The 25,507-nt window shown below is 34.3% G+C and overlaps 1 protein-coding gene and 2 pseudogenes across 3 annotated transcripts; all 3 read right to left on the bottom strand.

Annotated features, from left to right (window-relative positions):
* Positions 1-5,645: 5,645 nt before the first annotated feature.
* On the bottom strand, positions 5,646-24,812 carry COQ3 (coenzyme Q3, methyltransferase). 3 transcript variants are annotated; one of them, XM_011360742.2, is made up of 8 exons: positions 24,661-24,800; positions 22,952-23,028; positions 17,419-17,545; positions 14,689-14,841; positions 12,634-12,733; positions 10,957-11,199; positions 8,123-8,282; positions 7,181-7,534 (listed from the first exon to the last, which is right to left on the bottom strand). In XM_011360742.2, the coding sequence occupies exons 2-8, from the start codon at positions 22,965-22,967 to the stop codon at positions 7,335-7,337; spliced, it is 999 nt and encodes a 332-aa protein (XP_011359044.1). In that variant the 5' UTR covers positions 22,968-23,028; positions 24,661-24,800; the 3' UTR covers positions 7,181-7,334. The 3 variants fall into 3 exon arrangements, with proteins under 3 accessions (XP_011359042.1, XP_011359044.1, XP_011359043.1); XM_011360740.2 differs by lacking the exon at positions 22,952-23,028 and having other exon boundaries at positions 5,646-7,534; positions 17,419-17,563; positions 24,661-24,769; XM_011360741.2 differs by lacking the exon at positions 22,952-23,028 and having other exon boundaries at positions 24,661-24,812.
* LOC111740121 lies at positions 8,838-8,956 on the bottom strand (annotated as a pseudogene).
* Positions 16,939-17,054, bottom strand: LOC111740161 (annotated as a pseudogene).
* Positions 24,813-25,507: the final 695 nt, after the last annotated feature.

Raw genomic sequence — 25,507 nt, 5'->3', positions numbered from 1 at the left:
TACTGCAATATTCTGAGTGTTCCAGGCCCATGGTAGCACAGAAACCCTTGTTACTATCCCTGACACACATTAAAAAGACATTCCAAATAGTGTCAAAATATTTTGACTTTTTTGCTTGACTGATATTTTTGACGTGTAGTACTTAATTCTTTTCTTCAATTTATCGTTAAAACAATAGTAAAAACTAATTTTAATATAGAAAGTAAGGGTATAATTTTTTTTCAGGGTATTGAAAGCATTTTATTAAGTTGCAATAAGTAGCATGCAGCTGTTTTAATCATAGAAAGGCAATGAAGCTCTGAGACAACTGAGACAACCCGGATGCTGAACTTTGTGAAGCTCTGTTTGATTTGCTTTTGGAGATACTACCCTGCAAACAGACAATTCAAGTATTTGATAATAATCCAGTTGTGTGTGGTTATGATACTACTATGACCATATGATGGCACAGACACTAGGTACAAGTATAAAAGTGGAGAAGTGCACAAGCTCAGGAATCAGACTGCCTGTGTTCAAAATCAGGCTGCGTTTTACTAATGTCGGGAGAAGGCAAGAGAACTAAAAGTTAAATGAAGCTGTATTCAGAGACTGCAATATGCTGATCAGCCCTAGAACCAGACCATGATGAAACTTGCAAAATAAAAGAAGATTTCTGCTGGGATTGCTAACAAACCATTTACCCATACCATTTACCCATACCATGAAGTTTCATCCTACACAAAATAAAATCATTCATTCCCCATGACTGAAACTATGTATCGAAGGCTAGAAATTGCCAGCAAGCAGGCTTTTCGCACTACATATTCTTACTTTTTCATGCTGTGTGTTCTTATCCTTTCACACTGTGTGCCCATACCATCAAAGGAAAATGAGTAAACAAAGGCTTTAAACTGTAATTCATAGAAACTAAGAATTATATATAAAGTGAATTCCTTAAACACTTGGGGCTTCTTGTTTTTGTTTCTTGTCTTGACTTTTCTTCTTGCCTTTGCTTTTTCTGTCTTGGTCTTTTCTCCGTCCTTCTTAAAAAACTTTTTGTTTAACTCTGGCGTATGTTTGAAATCTTTCCTATGCTCAGTCAAGAACCCTCTTCCTCTGGGTGCAGGGCTTGAGCTCCTCCCAACTCAGGGGAATTTGCCCTATCCTGCATCATTACTAGTTGTGTGATGCTGAAAACATTTAACATCTCTGTGAAATGGAGTGAAAAGTAGTCCTTACCTCATAGCGCTGTTGTGTGGGTTCAATGAGATAATGCATACAGAGCCCTAGCATAGGGCCTGCTACTCTGTAAACACAAAGGATTACCAGTGTCTATATTATTATGAATATTTTTTAAAAAACAATATGAGATAGAATTTTACATTAATTGATGCAGCATTTCTTTTCTAGGCCAATTCAGTAGCATAATTTCACTAACATTTTATTTTGAAATTTTTCAAACTTAAGAAAAGTTGAAGGAATAAAACAATGAACAGCTATGCATCCTTCATCTAAATTCACCAATTAACATGCTGTTATATTTACTTTCTCTATTTATACACAAGAAACACACTTCCAGAAACCTAAATAGTTTTTCTTGATTTTCTAAAAAGCATTTTTATCTGTCTTTATTCAATTATTCCCATTCTCCCCTTATCTTTTTCTAATGTGGCCTGTTTTCATTTTTTTCACAGTTATATTTGATTTTCTTTTTCTTTTATTATTGCTTTTTAATTTTTATCTTTTTATTAGATTTGACATTCAATATTTTATATTAGTTTTTATATCATTTTTATATTAGTTTCAGGCATACAGCATAGTGGTTAGACATTTATATAACTTACAAAGTTATTCTGACTGATTAGTCTAGTACCCACCTGGCACTATACGTAGTCATTACAATATTATTAACTGTGTTCCCTATGCTGTGCTTTATATCCCCATGACTATTTCGTAACTACCAATTTTTACTTCTTAATCCCTTCACCTTTCTCACCCAGCTCGCAATCTCCCTCTGGCAATCACTAGTTTGTTCTCTGTGTCTGAGTCTGTTTTCATTTTGTTTGTTCATTTATTTTGTTCCTTAGATTCCACATATAAGTGGGATCATATGGTATTTGTCTTTCTCTGACTTATTTCACTCAGCATAATACCCTCTAGGTCCACCCATGTTGCCAATGGCAAGATTTCTTTTTTTATGGTCAAGTAATATTCCATTACACATATGTACCACAACTTCTTTATGTAATCGTCTATTGATGGGCACTTCCATATCTTGGCTAGTGTAAATAGCGCTGCAGTGAACATAGGGGTGCATATGTCTTTTTGAATTAGTGTGTCAGTTTTCTTTGAATAAATACCCACTGTTTTCATTTTTTAAACCCATTGAATATAAGTTGCAGGTATCTTGCTCTTTAGTTCCTAAGTTCCCAACTGTATGCAGTTCCTAAGAATAAGGACATTTTCTTTCATAAACCTGATGTTATCACACATAAGAGAATTCATCATAATTCCGTAGTTATCCCATATCTAGACCATATTCAAAGCATATTCAAATTTATGCAATTGTCTCAAAAACATTTTATAGCTGTTTTATTATTGCTGTCGTTTTTGATGTTCTATCCAAAAATCCAATCAAAGTTTTTGCATTGCATTTGGCACTTTTAACCTACAGTCCAGTTTAAGTCAGCAAACTTTTAGAATATCTCGTATTTTGGATTTGTCTGAAATTTCCCTTTTGGAAAATTTCTTTCAATTTGTTCCCCTTCTCCCTATAGCTAATGCTGTAGACCTTAAGTGGGCCAATCATGAGGATCCCTAAATCATTGCTTTCCTTTGTGCGAGATCCTCCATTCAACAAATGTCTCTTCAGGTTATTTATCCCTACTCACTATGTGGTACTACTGGCTCTAGGCCTGGGTGTTATGGCAAGGCAGAGTATAATAAATTAAGATTTGACCTGCTGTAAGTGATAGAAAACCCAAACAGTGGTAGCTCAGATTATATTTCCTCTCTCTCTCTTTTGTCAAAATCTGAAAGTAGACAGCCTCAGGCTAATATAGTAATCCACATATCAGGCTCCTCTATATTGTTGCTTCAACTCAAAATCTGAGATGACAGGTCCAGCTCAGGCCATCATGTCCCCTTGTCAGCCAGAAGGAGGAAGAAAAGGGAAGAAAAGGGAACACTCTCTTTTTAAGAACACTTCCTAGAAGTTACACCTACCATTTCTACTCGTATCTCATTGGCCATAATTAAGTTACGTGGCCACATCTAGCTGCAAAGAAGGTTGTAAAATGTAGCTAAAATAAGGGGTCTTATTGCTACAGAAGGAAAAAAAGAAATATTTAAAGAAAGATTTACAGACATCCATCAGCCTTCGCCATGTCTATTTACAGAGGCAGGTATGTCAAGAGAGTCACTGAGAAGTCGTTGGTGGAGAACAAAAAAAGAGGCTCTTCAGACATTGGAAATGGCATGTGTTAATGTTCAGAAAGATGAAATCAGACCATATTCTTAGAAAAAAATAGGAAAAATTGAGAATAATTAAAGACAGGCAGATTGAATATTTTTCAGCACCTCAAAAAAAATTTATTGTTTTTATGAAGGTGGTAGTCCCACAATGAAGTAAACCTGAGCAACTTATCACTTTAAAATAACTTGTAATAGCCTGCTGGATATCCAGCTTACTTGACTTTATGAGAATTTTGTTGAACTATATCACCAGCACTTCATTCATTCAGTTTTCTCATTTAACAAACACATATCAAGTGCCAGGCACCGGGCTGGGTGAGGGGATATAACAGTGAGTGAAACAGAACAATGGTCCCAACCACATGGTACTTACATGAGATGGATTCTAATAAAATATTTACACAAATAAACCTAAACCTGTCATTGTGATAAGTGCTACAGACAAAAGAATTATGGTATAAAAGGGGATTTACAATAGTCAAGGGAATCAAAGAAAACTTCCTAGAAGAGGTGATACATGGACTGAATGAAGTCTGAAGAAGTAGAGTGAACTCAGTAGGGGTGGGGGGGGGGTGCTGGCTAGTGGTTAGAGGGCTAGAACGGTCTGGACTGGAGGGAGAACTGAGCGAGGGGCTCCCGCAGTAAAACGTCACAATATGAAACGAGACAAAGTGCAAAACAGTACCTACAGTTTGCTGCCCTTCATGTAAGCAAGAAATACATGTATCTGTTCATTTCTGTAAAGTACACATGCATACACATACGTGATATACCAGAAATATAATGAGATTGGTTAACCTCCAGTGACTAAGTAGGAATGGAGTGTAAAGAATGGGAAATATCGGAACAGAGTAGATGGGAAATAGGGGAGGGATATGTGTCCGAGTATAACTTTTCATGTAGTTTTGACTTTTAGAACCATGTTAGTGGCACATACTCCAAAAGTAAATAATTTAAATCAGCCAGGATATGAGGGAAAGGGGACTCAAAAAGGGATACAAAAAGTAACATATGCATCTAACTGCATTGCAAATAAATAACAACCAGACTAAAGTGGGAAGAAAAAAACTAAGTTAATATGACTTTGGAAAACAGTATTTTAACTATATATGCTAAGGCTAAATTAAATTTCTCATAGAGGAGTGGGTTAGCAATTATGAAACTACTTTTTAAGTATTCTAGAATTGAGCAATAAGTAAAATAAAGAAAGGAGGAATGCTGGAATAAACCTTCTGGCGTTGGATTGCAATCAGAGGTATCAGTATGAATGTATAGTTACACTCACACACACACACACACACACACACACAGGGAGAGGGAGAGAGGGGGAGAGACGAGGAACGAGACAAACAAGTATAGATGGGTGCATGTATTTATACATTTCCTAGCTCTGTCTGTTAGGAGGGCCTAAAAGCAATGACACCCCAGTAATTATAAGGATACTTAGCCAGTACTCATCTTAGTTTCTAAAGACCATTCTCCAATAAAAGGAATTGGGGCTCCTTGAATTCTAGGGCAGGATCAGGACAAATATAAGTTGAAGCTGGGGATTGACGTGATACTAGAAAGGAAGTGCAAGAAAAATTACAAGGACATGCAAGGACAGAGTGGTTCCCAATGGCCAAATTTGAGTAATGAAAATGATAGCAATGGATTATTCCCAGTAGACAATAATATCCATGAGCCCATACTAATATAAATACATAATGAAATGAGTAAATGGGGGAGAAGGGACAGCTCTTCTTTTCAGTGGAATTCCATTAATAAGTGTAGAAAGAAAGATGAAAACCACCACTAGTCATAATTATTTCAAGCAAGAATCATCAACGGATGATAAAACTAGTGGGCAAAATGTAATAAAAAAATATATTCTCAAAGTATCTCATTATAAGATACTTATTCATTACAAAGGGAAAAAATAGTAATTTACAGTGAAGAAATCTGGTAGACACCACCTTAGCCAAGTGATCAAACTTAATATTGCCAGTAATAAGACTTATTGACATCATGTGTCTCCTGATAGGATGCACTGAAAATGGCACATCACTTCTATGGTATTCTTGCCAAAAATGGATTACCTGAATTTAATTGTGAAGAAAAATCAGAAAAAAAAGAGTTGAGGTACGTTCTAAACAAATGTCCAGTGCTTTTCAAGTGTCAAAGTCATAAATGACAAAGACAGAAACAGGAACTTTAAGAAAACATGACAGTTTAATGCAATGTGGGATCTTATTTCCAAAAAAAGACATGAGTGGGACAATTAACAAATTTAAATAACGTTTGTAGGTTAGATAATGGTGTTGTATCAGTTAATTTTCTGGTTTTTATCACTGTATTGCAGTTAAAGATGTTAACATTTGGGGAAGTTGCATGAAGGGTGAATGGGAACCCTCTGAATTACTTCTGGAACTTTTTTGTAAGTCTAAAATTATAATTATTTTAATATGTAAAGTTTAAAATAATGCAAAAGACCTGTAAGGAGCTGTTTTGTTATTAAAATCCAGCATACTGTCAAAAAACAAACAATGAGGCTGGAGAAGTAGGCAAGGCCAGATTATATTGGGACTTAGTAGCCATGTTGGGGGATTTAGGCCTTGGATCAGTTTTTCATTGAGGATTCCAATAGGAAACAGATGGCATACTCAAAATAAGGTAATTTGAAGACTTATTTACATGAGACTATAAAAATAAGGATATAGGGAACCATCCGACTAAAGCCAACAGGTGGGTGGATAGAACAGGAAAAGGGATTTAGAAGTGGCTAGTCAAACAAGGGAAGTCATGGAAATGGAGGAGAATGTTTCAAGGAGTGGGGTAATTAATGTCAAATGAATGAAAGCTAAAGATAGTCTTTGGGTTTGGTTACTTGGTCAATTTGTGACTTTGGCAAGAACTGTTTCAACAAAACAATGATGGAGGAAGGTGGACCTGAGTGAGTTAAGTGAGAGAATGAGAAAATGAGGACAACTGTTTTGATATATTTGGCTGTGTTGGAGAGGGGAAAAATAGGATATATCTCATTCAATAAGTGTTCCAATTATCCACCGTGGAATCAACTGGAACAAAGGGAACACCTTTAACAAATTCTCTAAGGCAACACAATCACACATTCCCCATGAATGTCCTCACATAGCATTGAACTCCCTGAAAAAGCCAGAGACTCACATACTTCAAGAGACATAAAAATATATTTTAAGTCAGTCCTTTTAGGTATAAAAATGCTAGTTGAAAAAGCAAATTTCCATAACTGAATTTTAAAATTGAGTTTTCAAAAAAAAAATCCTTTCTACTTAAAAGAAAAGACACCATAAAATATTTATGGACCTATATAAAGATGTCCGACATAATCTGAACTTCTTAATTTTAACGTTTGAATCTAAATCCAGCATATATTTAACAATTCATTTGCTTTCCAAAAAACAACTTTAAAGGAAAAAAATATATTTTATCTTTCCAAATATAAGTGGTATAAAACGATATTTGGTTTTCAACAGTGAGAAGCATAACTGCCTTTAATTAAAATCAAATAATAAACACAGATACAGATTCTTTTAGATTAAAACATATAACATATAGATATATACATGCTAAAAAAAATATATATATATATAATCCATAAGATGAACTGAAATATGCATACCCTATTTATAGAACAAAGGCTGAGGAACATAACACACAATACCTCAAAAAAACTTTCATTCACAGAATAATCTCCTGAAAATAGATATTAGATGAAATAACAAAAATTTTCATCCAAGATTTTAGTTCTTTTTACTGACTTTCTTTTCTGCATATTCCTCTCTCAAAAGATGAATTGTATATTTTTTGTATTTATAAACATCATATTTTCAAGCCACAGCACTACAGTCCCCAGAAACAATTTATTTCTTTAGCTCTTCATGCACACTTGAGTTGGTGGAGGCTTGAGCTCGGAGCTCTTCTGTCTCCGTCTCAGCAGGCACTGGGTGTTCCTGTTTCACAGCATGAGCTGCATAGTTAAGGCTGGTATTTTCACTCCAATGCCAATGACCTGAGAAGGGGTTATAGAGCATTCCTACCACAGTTTGAACTGACAGACCATCTGAAAAAAAAAATAAGAGTAGCCTTAATAAATATTTACCTTCCAAGTGCCAAGGCTCATGAAACTCTCCATGTTAAAAAAAGAAAGATTCCTAACTCAAAGTCAAAAGTACTTTATAACTATATACTGACCATTCTTTACTGTAGCATAGAACATAAATTCTAAACTCTAAAGCCGACTGTTTGGGTTCAAATCCCAGCTCTGGCACCTATTAGATGATGACCCTGGGCAAGTCACAACATTTCTGAATTTCAGTTTTCTCACGTGGGCAGAACATACATTATAGAGTTGTTAGAAATAGATGAGATTTGTTGGGTAAAGTAGCACAGTACTTGGAATTTGGTAATTATTCAATAAACATCAGCTATTAGAAAATACCTGCCAACAAGTGATTGTTCTTATAAAGCATCTTTAAAATATTTTTTCTACTCTATTTTCAACAAGGTCATTTGCAGAAATCTTCAGAACTTACTACATTGCAAATAATAGTGGCCTATTTATTTAAGTGTAAGGTTGTGTGACTAATAATTACATGTACTTTAAAAGTTCAGCTAGGCCTTGAAAATTGGAAAAGTCCTTAATACTTACTTGATTCCATAATGCTCTCTAGCTTTTCAGGTGAAACAAATTTCTCCCAGGTATGAGTACCTTTTGGCACAATACCTGCAATTTGCTCTGAAAAAACAATTCCCAAGACATAGGACAGCTGTGTTTTGTTGATTGTAGTAATGAATAAAGAACCACCCGGCTAAAAAAATAAATGCATAGAAGTAAAAATTTAAATGTCAGTAGTATTAGTTCTGTAAAGGCTTGGCTTCTTCTACCATCCTTCTTCCTTCCAAATAATCTAAGTGCTGTTAAGATACATAAGTACGAATAATACATAATTTACCAAAATAGTACTTTTTCTTTTGAGAAATTATTAAAGGCAGTCCACTAAAGATGCACTCACTGAGTTTATGCAACAGTGCTTACAACTCTTAAAATCATACATTACTATGACTTAAATTCATATTATATACATTCTTTTGTACATATCAAACACATTATAATAAAAATACAGAAATGAGACCAGGCTGCTCTTCCTTATTACACGCCAACATTTATGCTTTAACATGTGTCAACAAGGTTTTCTCTTTGGGTGCTGAGCCTGTCTTAACTTGTTTGATACAGCATACAGCTTCATTCATTCATTCATTCATTCATTCATTTATTTGGTGAGGCAACACTTCGATGACCTCACAGATTGCAAGGACCTTGTCAGCTTACAATCCCTTATTTTTTATTTTTTATTTATTTTTTATGCCTACAGCACCTGGTCTTCCTAGGTGGTCTCCCATCCAAGTACTAACCAGGCCCGACCCTGCTTAGCTTCCGAGATCAGACGGGATCAGGCTCGTTCAAGATGGCATGGGTGTAGACCAGCTCCACATCTTGTGCAGGCGAGCAATGTTGGTAAATGTGCTTTGACAAAAACATTAATGATTAAAGTTTGAAAGTTTTTTGTCTTGTTTTGATTTCACTAGTATAAAAAATATGAAGAGTTCAAGATAAGCGCTTAGATGAATACAAACCATTTATGGACTATTTAGTCTGCTATTTTTTAGTGACTATTAGCCTGATGTGGGTAAAATACCCAAGAGTCCCTCCATAATAATCATATTACTATATATGCACGTACATGTGTGTGTGTGTGTGTGTGTGTGTGTGTATGGAGGGGGGGATGGATATATCTTAAATACCACCTCAAACCAAAATTAAAAAAGAAGCGGCCCTAAAATATTGAAATGTGCACTTAAGTGAAAAACTGAAATATGAGATACTATTTCATCACATATTGTAATTGTTCTCTGCAAAATACCAGTATTCTAAAATATCTTACTGAGAATTACTTATGTGTCAATTATATCTTAACAGAGCTAGGGAGAAAATCTCACTTATGAATATCTAATCTGTGTTCTACAAAATCCTACCCTAAAGAAATAGAGTGGTGAGCAATGGCCATTTATTTTTTTAAAAAATGTTTTCCATTAAAGCAAATATTAGTTTTAAATTCCACAATATTAGCATTCCTCATGTGTGTGAAAGAACTTCCATTCATACATACTAGCACACAATACAAAAAGTAATAATTAAGGAGTTTTGTTGGAAAATAGAAGATAGACCTAATAAAACTCATTTAAGAAGAAACATCAAAAAACTGTTACAGATTGAAGGTGACTAAGGAGACATGGCAACAAAATGGCCTGGATTGGATCCTACAACAGAAAAATGACATTAGTCGAAAAACTAATGAACTTTAACAAGGTCTGTAGTGTAGTTAACAGCATAATGTCAACATTAATTTCTTAGTTTTAAGAAATGTACCATGAGTTATATACAGGGCTAAGAGAATGGTGAGGTGAGTGAGGCTCCCAGGACACAAAACTGAAGGAGGCACTCACTCTCCGGAGTGTGTGAATGTACGATCAGGATTGGCACCAAAGAAGAAGTGCCTCCTTCATTTTTGTGCTCACTTGTCTCACCCTAGCTCCTATTCTTATTATGTAAATTGTTAACAGTAGGGGAAGGGTATATGTAAACACTGTACTATTTTTGCAACTCTTCTATAAATCTAAAATTATTTAAAAAGAAAAACTATTTTTAAAAAGTTCTTAGGTAAGGGCTAAGTATTTCATTCAGGTTACCTCTTGAATACATAAACAGCGTTAATATAGTAAAAGCAATATTTATTAAAAGAAAATTTGGAACCACTTTCGGAGGACTAAGTCTGTGGCAAATTATATATAAGCATAATAATGTAATGGGAAGAACCAGAGTTGGAATAAAAAGAGATAGCTTTAAGCCTCATTGAAGTACCTACTGACCTTTGACTTAAAGACCAAGTGAACTTTGACATCTCCCAAATTCTGATCTTCATTGGTCAAAGGACGTGATAGCAATGCCTGCCTTACCTTCCTAACCTGGTTGTAGGTAAGATCAAGTGAGATCAAATGTATGAAGTATTCTTTTATAAGCTGAAAACTGTTATACATAACACACTGAGTTACTTAAATGCTGTCACTTTATGTTAATAATGTTTTTTATTGATTTTTAAGTACTTAATCAAAACCAACTTCTTAGTAATTGTCATTCAATGTCTATTAGGTATTTAATCTAGACTTTATCAATGGAAAAATACCACTATAAATCTATTGGCTGCATTATAATGATGAGTACCAACATTTTTCAAGCTCCCTAGGTACCAAGATACTGGATCTAGAAAACCCCAGTACTGTGGCAAGCTGAGAGGCAGAAGCAATCTCCAGCAGAGATGCTGTCTCCTAGTCCTGGCTTCCTGGTTTCAAGTATTATGAAACATTTATTGTTATGGATACAATCACAAACTGAAAAGAAAAAAAAGTAAATTCTGTGAGTCTTACTTTTAATACTTGACAGCAGCACTGTATAAATGTTTCTAGATCAATCACATGTTCTACAACTTCAGAAGCTATGACAGCATCAAATGTTTCTGTACTCTCTTCCACAATCTCTTCCAGGGAACATGCTCTGTATTCTATCCTCTTATCCAGGACTGGATCAAATGATTTATGGCGCTGTGCTGTTTTAATGTTCGCATCCACAGGATCAATTCCAATGACTGAAGCCCCAAGCCGCCCTAGAGGCTAATGGCATAAAAAAACGTTACCCACAAGAAGAAAACAGAACACATGTTAGTAATAAAAAGGTTATCAAAAAGGAAGCAAAATTAACCATAAGAGGATAATTACTGGAGATCATTTATGGGTACAGGGATGTTCATTACCATTTTCTCTAGTTTGTACATGTTTGAAAATTTCCAAATAAAAAGCTCAAAGTGAGAAAAATAATCACAACAAAGAAACCTTATCAAGAACTACTTGACAATAGTCAAATTTGTAGAAAAATTTTTTTTCTACATTCTCTAGGTACATTTACATGCACTTAATACAGTATTGACATATTTAAAGTGTAATACATGTAATGTATTATAAAATCCCCAAATTTTCTGATATTCAATTGTATATAACAAATATTTGTTAAAAGGATAAATTTTTTCTTGGTAGTTTTTTCTGTGACTGAGTAGAAACGATTCCTCATAGTTAATTCTTCTTTCAACTTTTATATTCAATCACTTCCTATGACATGTCCAAGTTTTGAAACACAGCCTTAATTTTGTCAAAACTTGCACAGCATTTATTTTATAACTATTTAGTAATTACGTTTAAAGTATAAATCAAATTATTCGAACTTTAGAGACAAAAGACCTGCAATAATACAGTGAAAAGACTGTAGAACACTTATAGTAAAATCTTACTCATTTACAATTTGATATACATCAATTCTTGATGTATTTTCATATATTTTACATTTTCTGAAATTTTATAATTGATAGCAGAAGAAACCAGCCCACTGCCATATGAAGAACATGTTTTTTGTGCATGAGGAAACTTAGCCATGCATCAAAGGCCTATTAGGCTCACTGTCAACTTGGCTATTACGGACCTTGACAGTATCACATCCCATTGAACCTTCATTTACATTAATATCCTATACTTCCTTAAAATATCTTTAAAAGATCAGATTACAATACATTAGTAAACAAAAAGTTACTGTGTTGATAGCAAGGCATAAATTTACTATAGTCTAAAGTAAATCTTCACAGGGAGAATCAGTATTCTTCCAAGTGCTCTAGAGCACCTGAGAGGGAAGAGCCCCACAAACAGGCAAAACTCTGTTAGGTTTTGATGTTGAAGCAAGTGTAAAAGGACAGCTTAAACTAGTGAAAATTACCTAATCTTTTGGGATAGAAGAGATGATAAAATTTTCAAAGCTCTTCAAAAGACCAGTTTCTCATATTTGTGTAAAAAAAAAACCAAAAAACCCTCACTATAATTTTCTGAAAATTTTGTATATTTTTAAGGAAAAGTATGAATTACTTTTATGATCAGAAAAATATTTAAAATATTAGGCATTTTTAAAATGAATATTATTTGTTAAAAGGATAAATGAAGCATAAGCCCACTTCTCAATTTTTTTTTTCCCAGTTAAAAAAGGCAGGAAAGTTGTAAATCACTTACTTCAGTTAACAATCCACCACCACAGCCAACATCAAGAATCTTCATCCCAGACAAAGGTTTCCCTGGCTGGTGATTAGCAACTGTTTTTAAAAGATTGTCTCTTTTAAAAAAAAATTCAAAACATATAAAAAATTATTAATTTTAACAATTGAGTCTTCAAAGTGTACAATTTTCAATGAAATATTAAATTTATTTTAAATGGATTATTGATGTTTTGGGCAAACGGGTCTTTTATTTTGCACATTAAATGACTATGTTTAATTTAAAAGATATTTGTAATAATCAAAAGCGGGAGGTTTAAAATAAATCTGTTGAATTAATCTAGTAATTATGACATAATTATTAGTTTAGTCATAATCTTAGAAAAACTTTAAAAATAATCTAGTTTAGATTAACCTAATTTTATTTGCTTGTCATCATGTCACTTATTAGCTACATTGTTAGTACTTGCTACACCCATTTCATGTCTGCAACCAATAGGTTATTTTACAGGGCTTAGAAAAAGCAAATTGGAAATCTGTATTTTCAGAATTTGCCTATATTCCCTTCCAAATTGAGTATCCCTTAATCTTCTATGTTAGTGGTGTTTTCATGATCATGTAAATAGGCATCCGAATCCAGTAAACTTAATTTTAAGATAACCATAGTAATATTTTACCACATATGCAAACATATGCACACACATACACAAGCACACACAGAGATATATACCTAACAGTACTGAAAACTAAAGTTTTAAGTTGGACTATGTATGAATTTTAATTACACTTACATTAAAATAAATGTTATATATAATAAAAATACCTTAGGATATCATTTATTGCTATTAAAATTAACTGACTTCTAAGAATAACCTAGATAGTGGTTAAGTAGATAACTTTAGAATGCTGTAACATACAGAAAGGACCCGTTTCAAATGAAGTCCAATCCATTCTTCACGCATTGGGCAAAATGACTCCTTTATATCATAATTTAGATCATATCGCTCCCCTTCGATGGCTTCCAATTATGCTCAGAATAAAACCTAAACTTCTAACCATAATTTATACTGCTCTAGGTGATGTGCTTTAGTGTGATATCTAAATGATAGTCACAGTAGTTTAAATAGAATAGTTCTCAAGCTGAGAGTATATCAGAATGATCTAAAAGGCTTGCTAAAACGGTCTGCTGACCCCACCAAAGCAGTAGGTCCAGGACCACTGTGAGAAGTCTGCATTTCTAATAAGTTCCCAGGTAACACTGATGTTGCTAGTCCAGGGAACCAGGGAACCTTGGGAACCGCTGACATAGCCTAACATAATGACATTTCACTTTTCTCTGCCTTAATGTTTCAGCGGTCCACAAATTCAGTGGTGATAAAAAGGTGCCAATATTTCCCTTTTTGCTGCACTAGTTCTGGATGAACCAGCAAAAACAATCGAGAAGTTTCCTGAGGGCAGTCTGAATCTGATATTCTGCGTCAATTAAGTGCCTTGTCCATGTCAGCTGCTCAGAAATGTTTAATGAATAAACAAATGGACATAAGAACAAATCAACAATTTCTTGATAAATGGAGTCTGATGAACCCTTTCCTTTACCTCCCACAGCAAACTCTTAAGTTCCTGAAGTACGTGGACTACGTTTCGAACGATGAATATCCTAGTACCCTTTACAGTGTCTGTCCCTCAAGCTCTGTACAAAGTAAGTTCTCCATAAATATTTGTTGAATTGAACTCTCAGTAGTATTCCCTTTATTAGGACTGCATAAAGGTCAAAGTTGCTATAAAATGATCTTGATGTTCATTGGACCCTAGTTCCTTTTCATAAGGATTTAACCTGATAATGTTCAAAAATGCTTCAAGTTAATTTATGAAAGCAGCCTAGAACTTGAATGATGTTATTTAAAAAATTAATGGTTTCAAACAATGGACAGTGAAGAGAACCTTCCTAATTTCTAAAGCAACCTTAAAATACAGCATTTCGAACCTAAGTATAAACCAAGAGAAAAATGAACTCAAAAGATGATTTACTACAAAGAGTTGCATTTTAAAAGACTTAGAATTTCTGAAATGTTACCTAATGAATGGCACCCTGAGGTCGTTCATAGAATGAAGAGGGGCATATACTCCTTGCTCATCCCACCACCTGTGAGCCAGGGCCAGGAAGGTTTTTACCTCACTGCTGTCTACAGTGGTTCGAGAAGTACTGTACGGTCTTGCCCAAGGGTACCTAGGAGGTCAAAATGAAGAGCCAGGCAAAAATTGCTTTTTAAAAAAATGTAACATATTATGTAGAAAGGTATTCTAATTTAAAATTTATCAGATTCTAAATACTCATTTTTGATGTTTCGAAACCAAATTTTCTTATAATCACATTACTTATAAATACATATAAATATAAATATAAATAAATATATAAATATATATATATATATATTCATTGATGAAACAAAATCAATTGGTTTTCAAAGTAAGCTACAATGAAAACGAAACTTTAAGACTTGGCCTTCTGGGTTTCATCTAATAATATCTGATAATAATAATAGTAGTAGCAGTAGTAGTAACCATTTATTGAGCACTCACTAAATGCTGGTACTATTTAAGAACTCCATATATGCCATATGTCATCTCATTTAATCCTCGTAGCAACTTTATAAGGTAGGAACTACGATGATCCCTATTACACAGATAAGAAAAGGGAGGCTCAGAGAGATCAAGTAACTGGTAAAGCCAGGATTGAACCCAAGTGCCTCCATCTTCTCTCCATTTCTGCTGCTATCATCCTAGTCCAAGCTCCCATCATCTCTTGCATGAATTATTATCCTAGATTTCTAATTACTCTGCCTGCTTCCTACCTTGTTCCCCTCTAATCTGTTCTCAACAATGCACCCACTTTTCTCCTCATCCTCTCCACTTCCGCCACATGGGCCTTGTTTTAATTCTTTGAATTGACCATGCTTGCTCCTTCCTCAGGTACTTTTTTTTACGCGAGGCAATCCTTGGTTGACCTCACAGATTGCAAGGACCTTGTCAGCTTACAATCCCTTATTTTTTATTTTTTTAAATTTTTTACGCTTACAGCACCTGGTCTTCCTAGGTGGTCTCCCATCCAAGTACTAACCAGGCCCAACCCTGCTTAGCTTCTGAGATCATATGGGATCAGGCTTGTTACAGGTACTCTGTATATGTTGTTCCTTCCACCTTGGTTTCACATTCCCCCATGCCTCCTCTACACGCATAATTAATTCCTCTCTTCTTTTAGCTCTTAGTTTGAGTGGAATGTCATCTGAGAAGTCTTCTCCAACTCTCAAAACTGGGTCATAGTCCCCTATTTTAAGTCCTATACAACTATATACTCTTCACTGGGCTATGTGATTATTTGATCATGTCTCCCCACTAGAATATAAGCACTCTGAGGGCAAGGCATGGACTGTCTTGCTTACCATTTTAGTCCTAGTGACTAGTACAGTTCCTGGAACAAAGTTGGTGCTCAGAAAACATTTGTCAAATGAATAATTTGAGAGAGGAGGCCCAGAAAAGTATATAATTCACCTAAAAAATTTTTTTAATCAAATGGGATCAAACAGAGACTAAACAGGTATCAGACAGACAACTACACCAAGTTCCATGTCAAAGTAGATGATGGGAAAATCCTCCAAAACCCTATCAGACAGACAACTACACCAAGTTCAATGTCAAAGTAGATGATGGGAAAATACTCCAAAGGTTCATGGGTGAAAGACAATAAGGTTGTCACATTAGAATATGTAATGCCATTCAAATTTTTACTATGTTTTTCTTAGCTACACAGAATACATTCTATATTGATTACTTATTATCCTTTTAATAGTTAAATGTCACTCTTCTTTAATATTATATTATGAATATTACCTCCCCTTCCCATGCTTCATGAAAAGTAAATAACTAACTTAACAACAGATAACAGTAGGTGGGCGCTCGGCTGACTAAAGAATGATTTCACATATATGTAATCTTAAAAGAGCTAGCTCATTTACAAGTAGAAGCACGTACTCATACCTTAACTCTATGAAATATTTCTCACAAGGTTAGAAATTTGTTTATAAAGTAAGAATACAGAAAGACATTATTTTGATTCAGTCTTACTATCTAAAATGTATACTTAACCACCTTATCATACTATTTATGTTGCACTCAAATCATTTAGAATTTTAAGCACTGTATTTTTTGTGTACTGTCATAACGATATTGAGGAAGTAAAAAGTATTTCTCCAAGTAACATAGTCTTATATTTTATTTATTCATTTACTAAATTTTTTTTTAAAATTTTATTTATTATTATTATTTATGCCTACAGCACCTGGTCTTCCTAGGTGGTCTCCCATCCAAGTACTAACCAGGCCCGACCGTGCTTAGCTTCCGAGATCAGACATTGGGCTTGTTCAGGGTGGCATGGCCGTAGACCATGGACCATGCCTCTTCTGGGGTGTGAACCCAGGACCTTCCGTGTGTAAAGCAGACGTGCTAACCACTACACTATGGAGCCACGTCCAATATAGTTTTATATTAAAAATGAAAGCTACCTATAAATATGGATAAAGGGTATGCACTGTATAAAGTGTTACAATTTTTCTCTGTTTGAAATATTCCAAATTTAAAATGGAAAAATAAATAATGCATATATTTAAATAAATAAAATCTACCTTAATCAAACCACATGAGCTATTATGTACTGATATAATAAACACTGGTTTATTAAACACAACCAATACAAAACTATTATGCCTATAATTACGTATATATTTGCCACACTAATGAATAAACTTACCTATAACTTTTCATTGTATTCAAGCAGGCAAAAGTCATTCTGTAGGATTTGGACCACATAATTCTGTATTCATGGAAAACCCATGGTTTAATTTGTAGAGTCCAACTGAGCTGATTCTTTGAATAAACTGAAAAAAAAAGAATGTCTAGAGAAAGCATTGAACAGTATGAATCCCTAATATGCATGTACTTGAAGAAACTATTTTATATGGCAATCTTATATTATAATTGATAAACAAAAGGATTGTTTCCTTAATTTTGAATGTTATTCTAAAATATAAAGGTCTTGCATTCTGCCATCTAACTCTAATCAGACATTTCTGAAATTATAATTAGCCAAAATAAGTAATGCATATATAAAAGTTTTTCATGCCATTAGTTTTTACATTCACATTATGCTGCACAAAATTATAAAAAATGATATTCAAATTAAAACTACATTACCTTTTAAATTAAGGTAATGCTGATTCTGAGATTGTCTAAACTAGTTCAAATTCTGTCACTTCCATGTTAGCTACATAAAATGGATTTAATATATGCTCGACACCTTTTACAGGAGAAAAAAATTTCTTGTAAAACATTTTTAAATAAATACTCATCCAGTCTATATGTGCAAACTTAATTGATATCTGCATTATGAACTAGTTACCCTGCTGCAAAACATTCAATTGTTCAATAAACATTTAGACAAAGTAGACCTTAGAGCAGAGAAAATTACTATGGACATTACATTGTGATAAAATGGACAATCCACCAAGAAGACAAAGCAATCCTTAATGTGTATGCGCCAGACAACACACTTCCAAAATATATGAAACAAAAATAGAACTGAGAGGAGAAATAAACAAATCTACAACTATAGTTGGAGACTTCGACACTACTTTCTCAGTAACTGATAAGAACCACTAGACAGAAAATCAGCAATGACATAAAAGAACTGAACAACACCATCACCCAATTAGATCTAATTGAAATTTATAAAACATTCCACTCAAACAAAAACAAAATATACATTCTTTCGAGCATACATGGAGTACTCATAATGATACACCATATCCTGGGATATAAAACAAACCTTAAACAACTTTAAGAGAAGTGAAATAATATAAAGTATGTTCTCTGAGAATAATGAACTCAAACTAGAAATAAATAAAAGAAAGATAACCTGAAAAGAACAAACCACTTAAACAATACAATTCTAAACATCCATGAGTCAAACACAAAGTCTCAGGGAAATATAATTGAAATAAATTAAAATACCTAACATATAAAAATCTGTGGGCATAACTAAAGCAATACTCAGAGGGAAATTTATAACATTAAACACTCATATTAGAAAAGACGAAAGGTCGCAAATCAGTAATCTAATTTCCTACCTCAATAAACTAGAAAAAGGAAAGTAAAATAAACCCAAAGCAAGCAAAAGGAAGGAAAGGATATTGGTAAAAGTAGACATCAATGGCATTTAAAACAAAACAAAAGATAAAATAAATCAAGCCAAAAGTTAATTCCTTGCAAAGATCAATAAAATTGAGAAACTTCTATCAAGACTGACAAAGAAAGAGAAAACCTAAATTACTAATATCAGGAATTCAAGAGAGGATATCACTATGAACCTGAAAGACATAAAAAAGGATAATAAGGGAATACTACAAATAACTCTGCCCAGTGAAATTCTACAATTTAGACAAAATGAACTAATTATATGGAAATTACAAACTACCTAAACCCATGCAATATGAAACAGGTAGCCTGAATAGATCTATAACTACTAAAGTTATTAAATTCATAGTTTAAACTTTCTGAAAAATAACTTATTTTCAGAAAGCTTCACTGGCTCAGATAGCTTCACTGGTGAATTCTATCAAAGACTTAAAGAAGAAAAAACCAACCAATTCTACCCAATCTCTTCCAAAAAACAGAAGAGTAAGGAACACTTTTCAACCTATTTTATGAAGCCAGCATTACTCTGATACAAAAACCAGACAAAGATGATACAGCAAAGAAACCACAGACCAATTTCTCTCAGGAACAGACACAAAAATTCTCAACAATTAGTAAATAGAATCCAGCAACATATAAAGAGAATACTGCAGCACAACCAAGTGGGATTTATTCCAGCTATGCAACACTAGTTCATATTAGAAAAATTAATGTAATCTGCCATATTAATAATCAAAAGAAAAACCACATAATCTTATTGATGTGGAAAAAACATTTGACAAAACCACACCCATTTATGATTAAAAATTCTCAGCAAATTGAGAATAGAAGGGAAAATTTTCAATCTATAGAGCATTCATAACAATCTTATAGCTCACATAGTTCTTAACAGTGAAAGACTAAGTGCTTTACCCCTAAAATCAGGGACAAAGCAATCTTAGCCAGTGCAATAAGGTAAAAAAAAAAAAAAAAAAAAAAAAAAAAAAAAAAAAAAAAAAAAAGAAAGAAAACAGAAAAGCAAGCTCCTGGAACTGGTATGTGAGTTCAGCAAAACGTCACCACACAAAAAAGTCAGTTGTTTCTATATACTAACAATGAACAACTAGAAAGTAAAACTTAAAATGCTGTATCATTCAAAATCAGTCCAAAAAAGAATGAATTACTTCCATTATTGCATAAATTTAACAAAACATGTGTGGCAGTCCCCAGCCTTTTTGGCACCAGGGACTGGTGCTCCTATGAGAATTTAATGCCTGATGATCTGAAGTGGAGCTGAGGCAGTGATGCTAGTGCTAGGGAGCAGCTGCAAATACAGATGATGCTTCGCTAGCCTGCCATTCACCTCCTGCTGTGCAGCCTGGTCCCTAACAGGCCATGGACTGGTACTAGTCCACAGCCTCAGGGTCGGGGACCCCTGTATAGGGTCTGTATGCTGAAAATTTACATAAAACACCGATAAAAGAAATCAAAGAAAACCTAATAAACAGCAAGACATACTGTGTTCATGGATTGGAAGACTCGAAATCATTTTCCCCAAATTGATTTATATGTTTATACAGTTTCTATCAAAATCACAATAGTCATTCTTTCCTAAATACAGACAAGCTGATTCTAAAATTTATGTGGAAAGGCAAAAGAAATAGAATAGTTAAAACAATACTGAAGAAGAAGAATAAAATTGCAGGAATCCCAATATTCAATTTTAAGACCACAGAACTATAGTAATCAAGACAATGTGTGGTATTGGAGGGGGGACAAAGACAAATATCGGTGTAACAAAAGAGAGTCCAGAGATAGACCAAAAAGTTCACCCAACTGGTTTTTTGAAAGTGGTGCAAGAAACAGTTCAATGGAGGAAGAACAATCTTTTCAATAAATGGTGTTGAAACAATTGTATGCCACAGACAAAAAAGAAAACTTCAACCTAAATCTTACATCTTATACAAAAAATGAACTCAAAATGGATCATTGATCTTAATACAAAATTATAAAACTTTTAGAAGAAAATACAGAGGATCTTCATGACTTAGGGTTAGGCACAGAGTTCTTACATCTGACCCCAAAAGCACAATCCTTTTAAAAAGTGATTAAATTGGACTTAATTGAAACTAAAACTTTTGCTCTACAAAAGACAAGTCACAGATGGGGAGGAAATATTTGCAAAACACATATCCCACAAAGGACTTGTATCTGGAATATATAAGAATAGTCTTTAAACTGAACAGTAAAATCAAAAAGTCTCCATTAAAAAAATACACAAGAAATCCAATAATAAAATGGATGTAGATATTATAAAATGAGTATAAAAAGAATGTACACCGCTTCAAAGAGGATATACAAATGTAAATAACCACATGAAGAGATGTTAAATATCAACAGACATTAGAGGAATAAAATGAAAGCCATTACATACCTATCGAAGTGGCTAAAATTTAACCATCCTGATATTACCAAGTGTGGACTGGGATATGAAGCAACCAGATCTTTTATATATTGCTGGTGGGAACGTAAAATGGTACAGGTACCATGAAAAGCTAATAAACTAATAAAGGTAAACATACATTTTTCATACAACCCAGGATTTGCATTCCTGGGTATTTATCCCAGAAAAGTGAAAATATGTCCACACAAAAATCTGTATACAAATGTTCTTAGTAAGTTTATTCCTAATAGTCAAAAACTGGAAACAACCAAAATATCCTACAAGAAAGGAATGGTTAAACAAACTGTGTTATATCCTTATCATGAAATACTACTCAGAAATAAAAAAGAATGAACTATTGATACACACAATAACTTGGATGGATTTTATGGTGAGTGGGAAACAAAAAACAATTTAAAAAAGTGTATACTGTATAATTTCATTTATATAACACTCTTGAAATGGCAAAATTATAGTAATGGAGAATAGATCAGTGATTGCCAAGGGTTAAGGTTGGGGGAAGGATCTGACTATAAAGGAATAGTATATGGAAACTTCTTTGTAATTATGAAATAGTTCCATATCTTGAATGTGGTAGTTGTTACACAAATCTCTATGTATGGTGACACACACGCGCGCGCATACACACACACACACAGAGTGCATTTAACGGTGGTAAAATCCAAACAAGGTCTGTAGTTTAGTTAACAGCATCACACTAATGGCAATTTCCTGGCTTTGACAATGTATTATGGTTAGGTAAGATGTTATCTCTGAGGAACTGGTGAGGGGCATATGAAAATTCTCTGTACTATTTTTGCAACTTCTTGTTTTAAATTATTTCAAAATAAAAAAAAAATTTAATTAAAAAGTACAAAAGGGCACACTAAAAACACTTCTCCTATCCCTGATTCTAGTTATCCAGTTTCTGTCTCTGGAGGCAATCAGTGTTACTAGATTTGTATGTATGCTTCCAGAGATTTTATACATATATCAATTTATATTTTTGTATATTAATTTATCAATTTCTTATTTTATACAAAATGTAGTACAATACACACATTCTTCTGCACCTTGCTTTTTTTCACCTATCAATGTATCTTAGAGATATTTTCTTAACAGAGCAAAAAGAACTTCCTTTTTTAGGGTGCATGGTATCCATTGTATGGCTATCATAATTTATTTAAGCAGTCCCCTTTTAATGGGCATTTATTTAAGTTATTTCTAATTTTTTGCTATTCCAAAAACATAAGACTGAATTACCTAGGTAATTTCATATATTTCTGAAAGTACCTATAGATGAAATCCCAAGAACTGTGATTGTGTCAACTGGCATGTGCATTTATAAATTTGTAATTGCCACTCACAGATGCTGAATCAATTTGCAATCCTATGGGTACTATATGAGAATCTGTAGTGCTGGTTTCCCCACACTGATAATACATACATTGATAGTCACCTATCCAATTTATTATCAAATGTTTTTTTCTTTGCTAATCTAATAGGTGAAAATGAATGTTTGTGTCCCTGCCTCCAAATTCATATGTTGAAAACCGAACCCCTAAAGCGATGGTATTAAGAGATGGGGCTTGTGGGAGGTGATTAAGTCATGAGGGTGGAGCCCTCACGATTGTTTTAATGCCCTTATAAAAGAGATCCCAGGGTACACCACAAGAAGGCTCCATCTATGAACCAAGAAGTGGGCTCTCACCAGACACAGAATCTTGGGCTTCCCAGTCTGCAGAACTGTAAGAAATAAATTTCTGTAGTTTATAAGCCACCCAGTCTGTGGTATTTCGTTACAGCAATTCAAACGGACTAAGACAAATGGTTATTTATTATTTTGTATCTTGTCTTTTCCTAGTCTCTGAACATTTTTCTCCTGAGCTTTTTATGTTTTTGTTTAAAAAAAGTTTATTTTAATAGGCCGTTCACAGTCTGGCCCAAATCCATCTCAATGTTCTTAAAAAAAAAAGTTCGTGCTTCTAGGCTTTTACTTATGTTACTCTCTTCCACCATTTCTCTCTCTACTACCTATCTGTACTACCTTTTAACACCCAGTTCAAATACTACTTTCTTTATGACTTTAGGTAAGCAAATGACATATTAGAGAATTATATAAACTACTCAGTGATGACTCCCATGTCCTTCTCACCTCCCCTATATCTGGCAAATTAGTCCCTCAATCATCAATGTTGTCAAGATTTTCAAGAACTTGCTTGCTTTCTTTCTTTCTTTCTTTTTCTTTCTTTCTTTCTTTATTTATTTATAAGTTTACTGGGGTAATATTGGTTAATATAATTATATAATTTTGGGGTGTACATTATAATTTGACATCTATATATTCTATTGTGTGCTCAAGAGCTTTAAAAACCACTTCACCACAACTGAGAAACTCCAACACAGATAATCACTGCTAAATTTTTTTATGTATCTCTATTTTCTCTATATCTCCATCTATATATCTAAGTACATAATATACACTGATTTGTAACTTACTTTCTTAACACTATATCTCAATCATTTTTCCATGTGGATACACATTGATTTAAATTATCTTTTTTATTGGCTACCCTATTTTCCACTGTATGAGAGTATCAACTTAACTCTATTGGTGGGCCTTTAAGTTTCCTATTTTTTGCTCATTATATTCGGATCTTATTTGTATCCTAACATTTTTTTTTAAAGAGACCCTTGAGGTATCCTTCCTAGTGCCTGGCATTACAATATTTATTAAATGAGTTTCATGTAAAGGATGAACTTAACTTTCTGGTCAACACTGGCAGTTAAATAAACCAGCTTCTATGAACATAAGGTTCAGTGAGTTATTTTCTTGATCTTTGTCAATACAGTCTGTTGAATTAACTTATTAATCAAAAAGTAGTATAGCTACCTTAGATCTTTCTGAAAGGCGGCGATGTAAGTTCAAACAAAACACAAATACAACGCTATTAATCACTGAGACAGAAGCTGGTGTGTCTTTTCGCCGCGGCAAAAGAAGAAAGCACACGACCTTGAGATTGTGGCAGGCACAGAGTGGTCGCCGACTCCAGAGGAAGGAACTCAACCAAAATGAGACAAAGGTCGCTGGATCTACGGCAGCGGCCCGAGGGCTGTGATCTCCTAGGCCGAGAACGCAAGTACTCAGCTATTTTTCCCAGCCGCTGGGGACGGCAGGCCAAGAGCCCAGGCCCGCGGTTCAACAGACTGCGAGGGCCGTAACCCAAGGTAAGGGTCTTGCCTTGACCCCACACGGAGCCCAGCAACAGCTGGCCGCCCTCTCGCGCGTGCGCAGAACAACTGGCCCGCACGGTGGGCTGCGCGTGGGGGAACCTCGCCCCCACCCACCCGGACAAACACATATACGCACGCACTCACCTGCCGACGTAGTGAAGCGAGGACAACCAGACTGTGTGCCCAGGTACCTAAACCTAAGCACGTTTAAAAAAAGACTCCCGGAGGAGCTCAGCTTGCGGGCTCCCCACATCGCGACAGAAAGGATCCACCTCTCTTCCGGTCCCTCCAATAAAAGATCCCCAACAGAAAGGTTCCACTAGCACCGCCTGGAGCCAACCTAATCACGGTTGCATTAATGAGTGCTGTTATGTGACTATACCCTACGCTCAACAGCTGTCAAGTTGTGTATGCAATTGAACTATATATTGTTATCATAAACTACAGGATCCTGTTTGTGCCTATTCCTACTATATGCCCACCTCAAATCTCATGGCCAAAGTAGCCATCCATCATGCTACTATTACTTCATGCTGTGATCTAGCTTTTATTCCATGTAGTTCCACTTCATATTAAATGTCTCCTAGGGGCATTTATTTATATTCCTGTAAGATATTGACCCTAATTTAGAATCACAAATGTGTGAAAAAGCACATTTTCTTTAAGGGTAGAATTCTATCTCCTTATGAGGTACTCAAAATAGAGGGCCAGAAGTCTAATTTGAGATTTTCTGCAAGTGACTGGATAATCTGTACAGAGAAGACATTATGTAGCAGGATACTGCTAATTACTTAGGCTAGGCAAACTTCATCTACAGCTAGAATGGTGACAGTAACATTTTACTTCAAAATGTATAAAAGCCTTTCCCTGGGTAAGAATGATAAATTTCCAACATTAAAAGTAAAAAGTCATTGTACATTTTCAGCAGGCAAGGTCAAATTGGTAAAGGGTTCTTTGAAATAATGAAATTTACTGCTCAGTAATGGTCTTT

This window comes from Pteropus vampyrus, unplaced genomic scaffold (genome assembly GCF_000151845.1).
Source record: "Pteropus vampyrus isolate Shadow unplaced genomic scaffold, Pvam_2.0 Scaffold58, whole genome shotgun sequence".
In the NCBI taxonomy this organism is placed as follows: Eukaryota; Metazoa; Chordata; class Mammalia; order Chiroptera; family Pteropodidae; genus Pteropus; species Pteropus vampyrus.
Note: the sequence above shows the minus strand (reverse complement) of the source record. Positions and strands in the feature narration are given on the sequence as shown.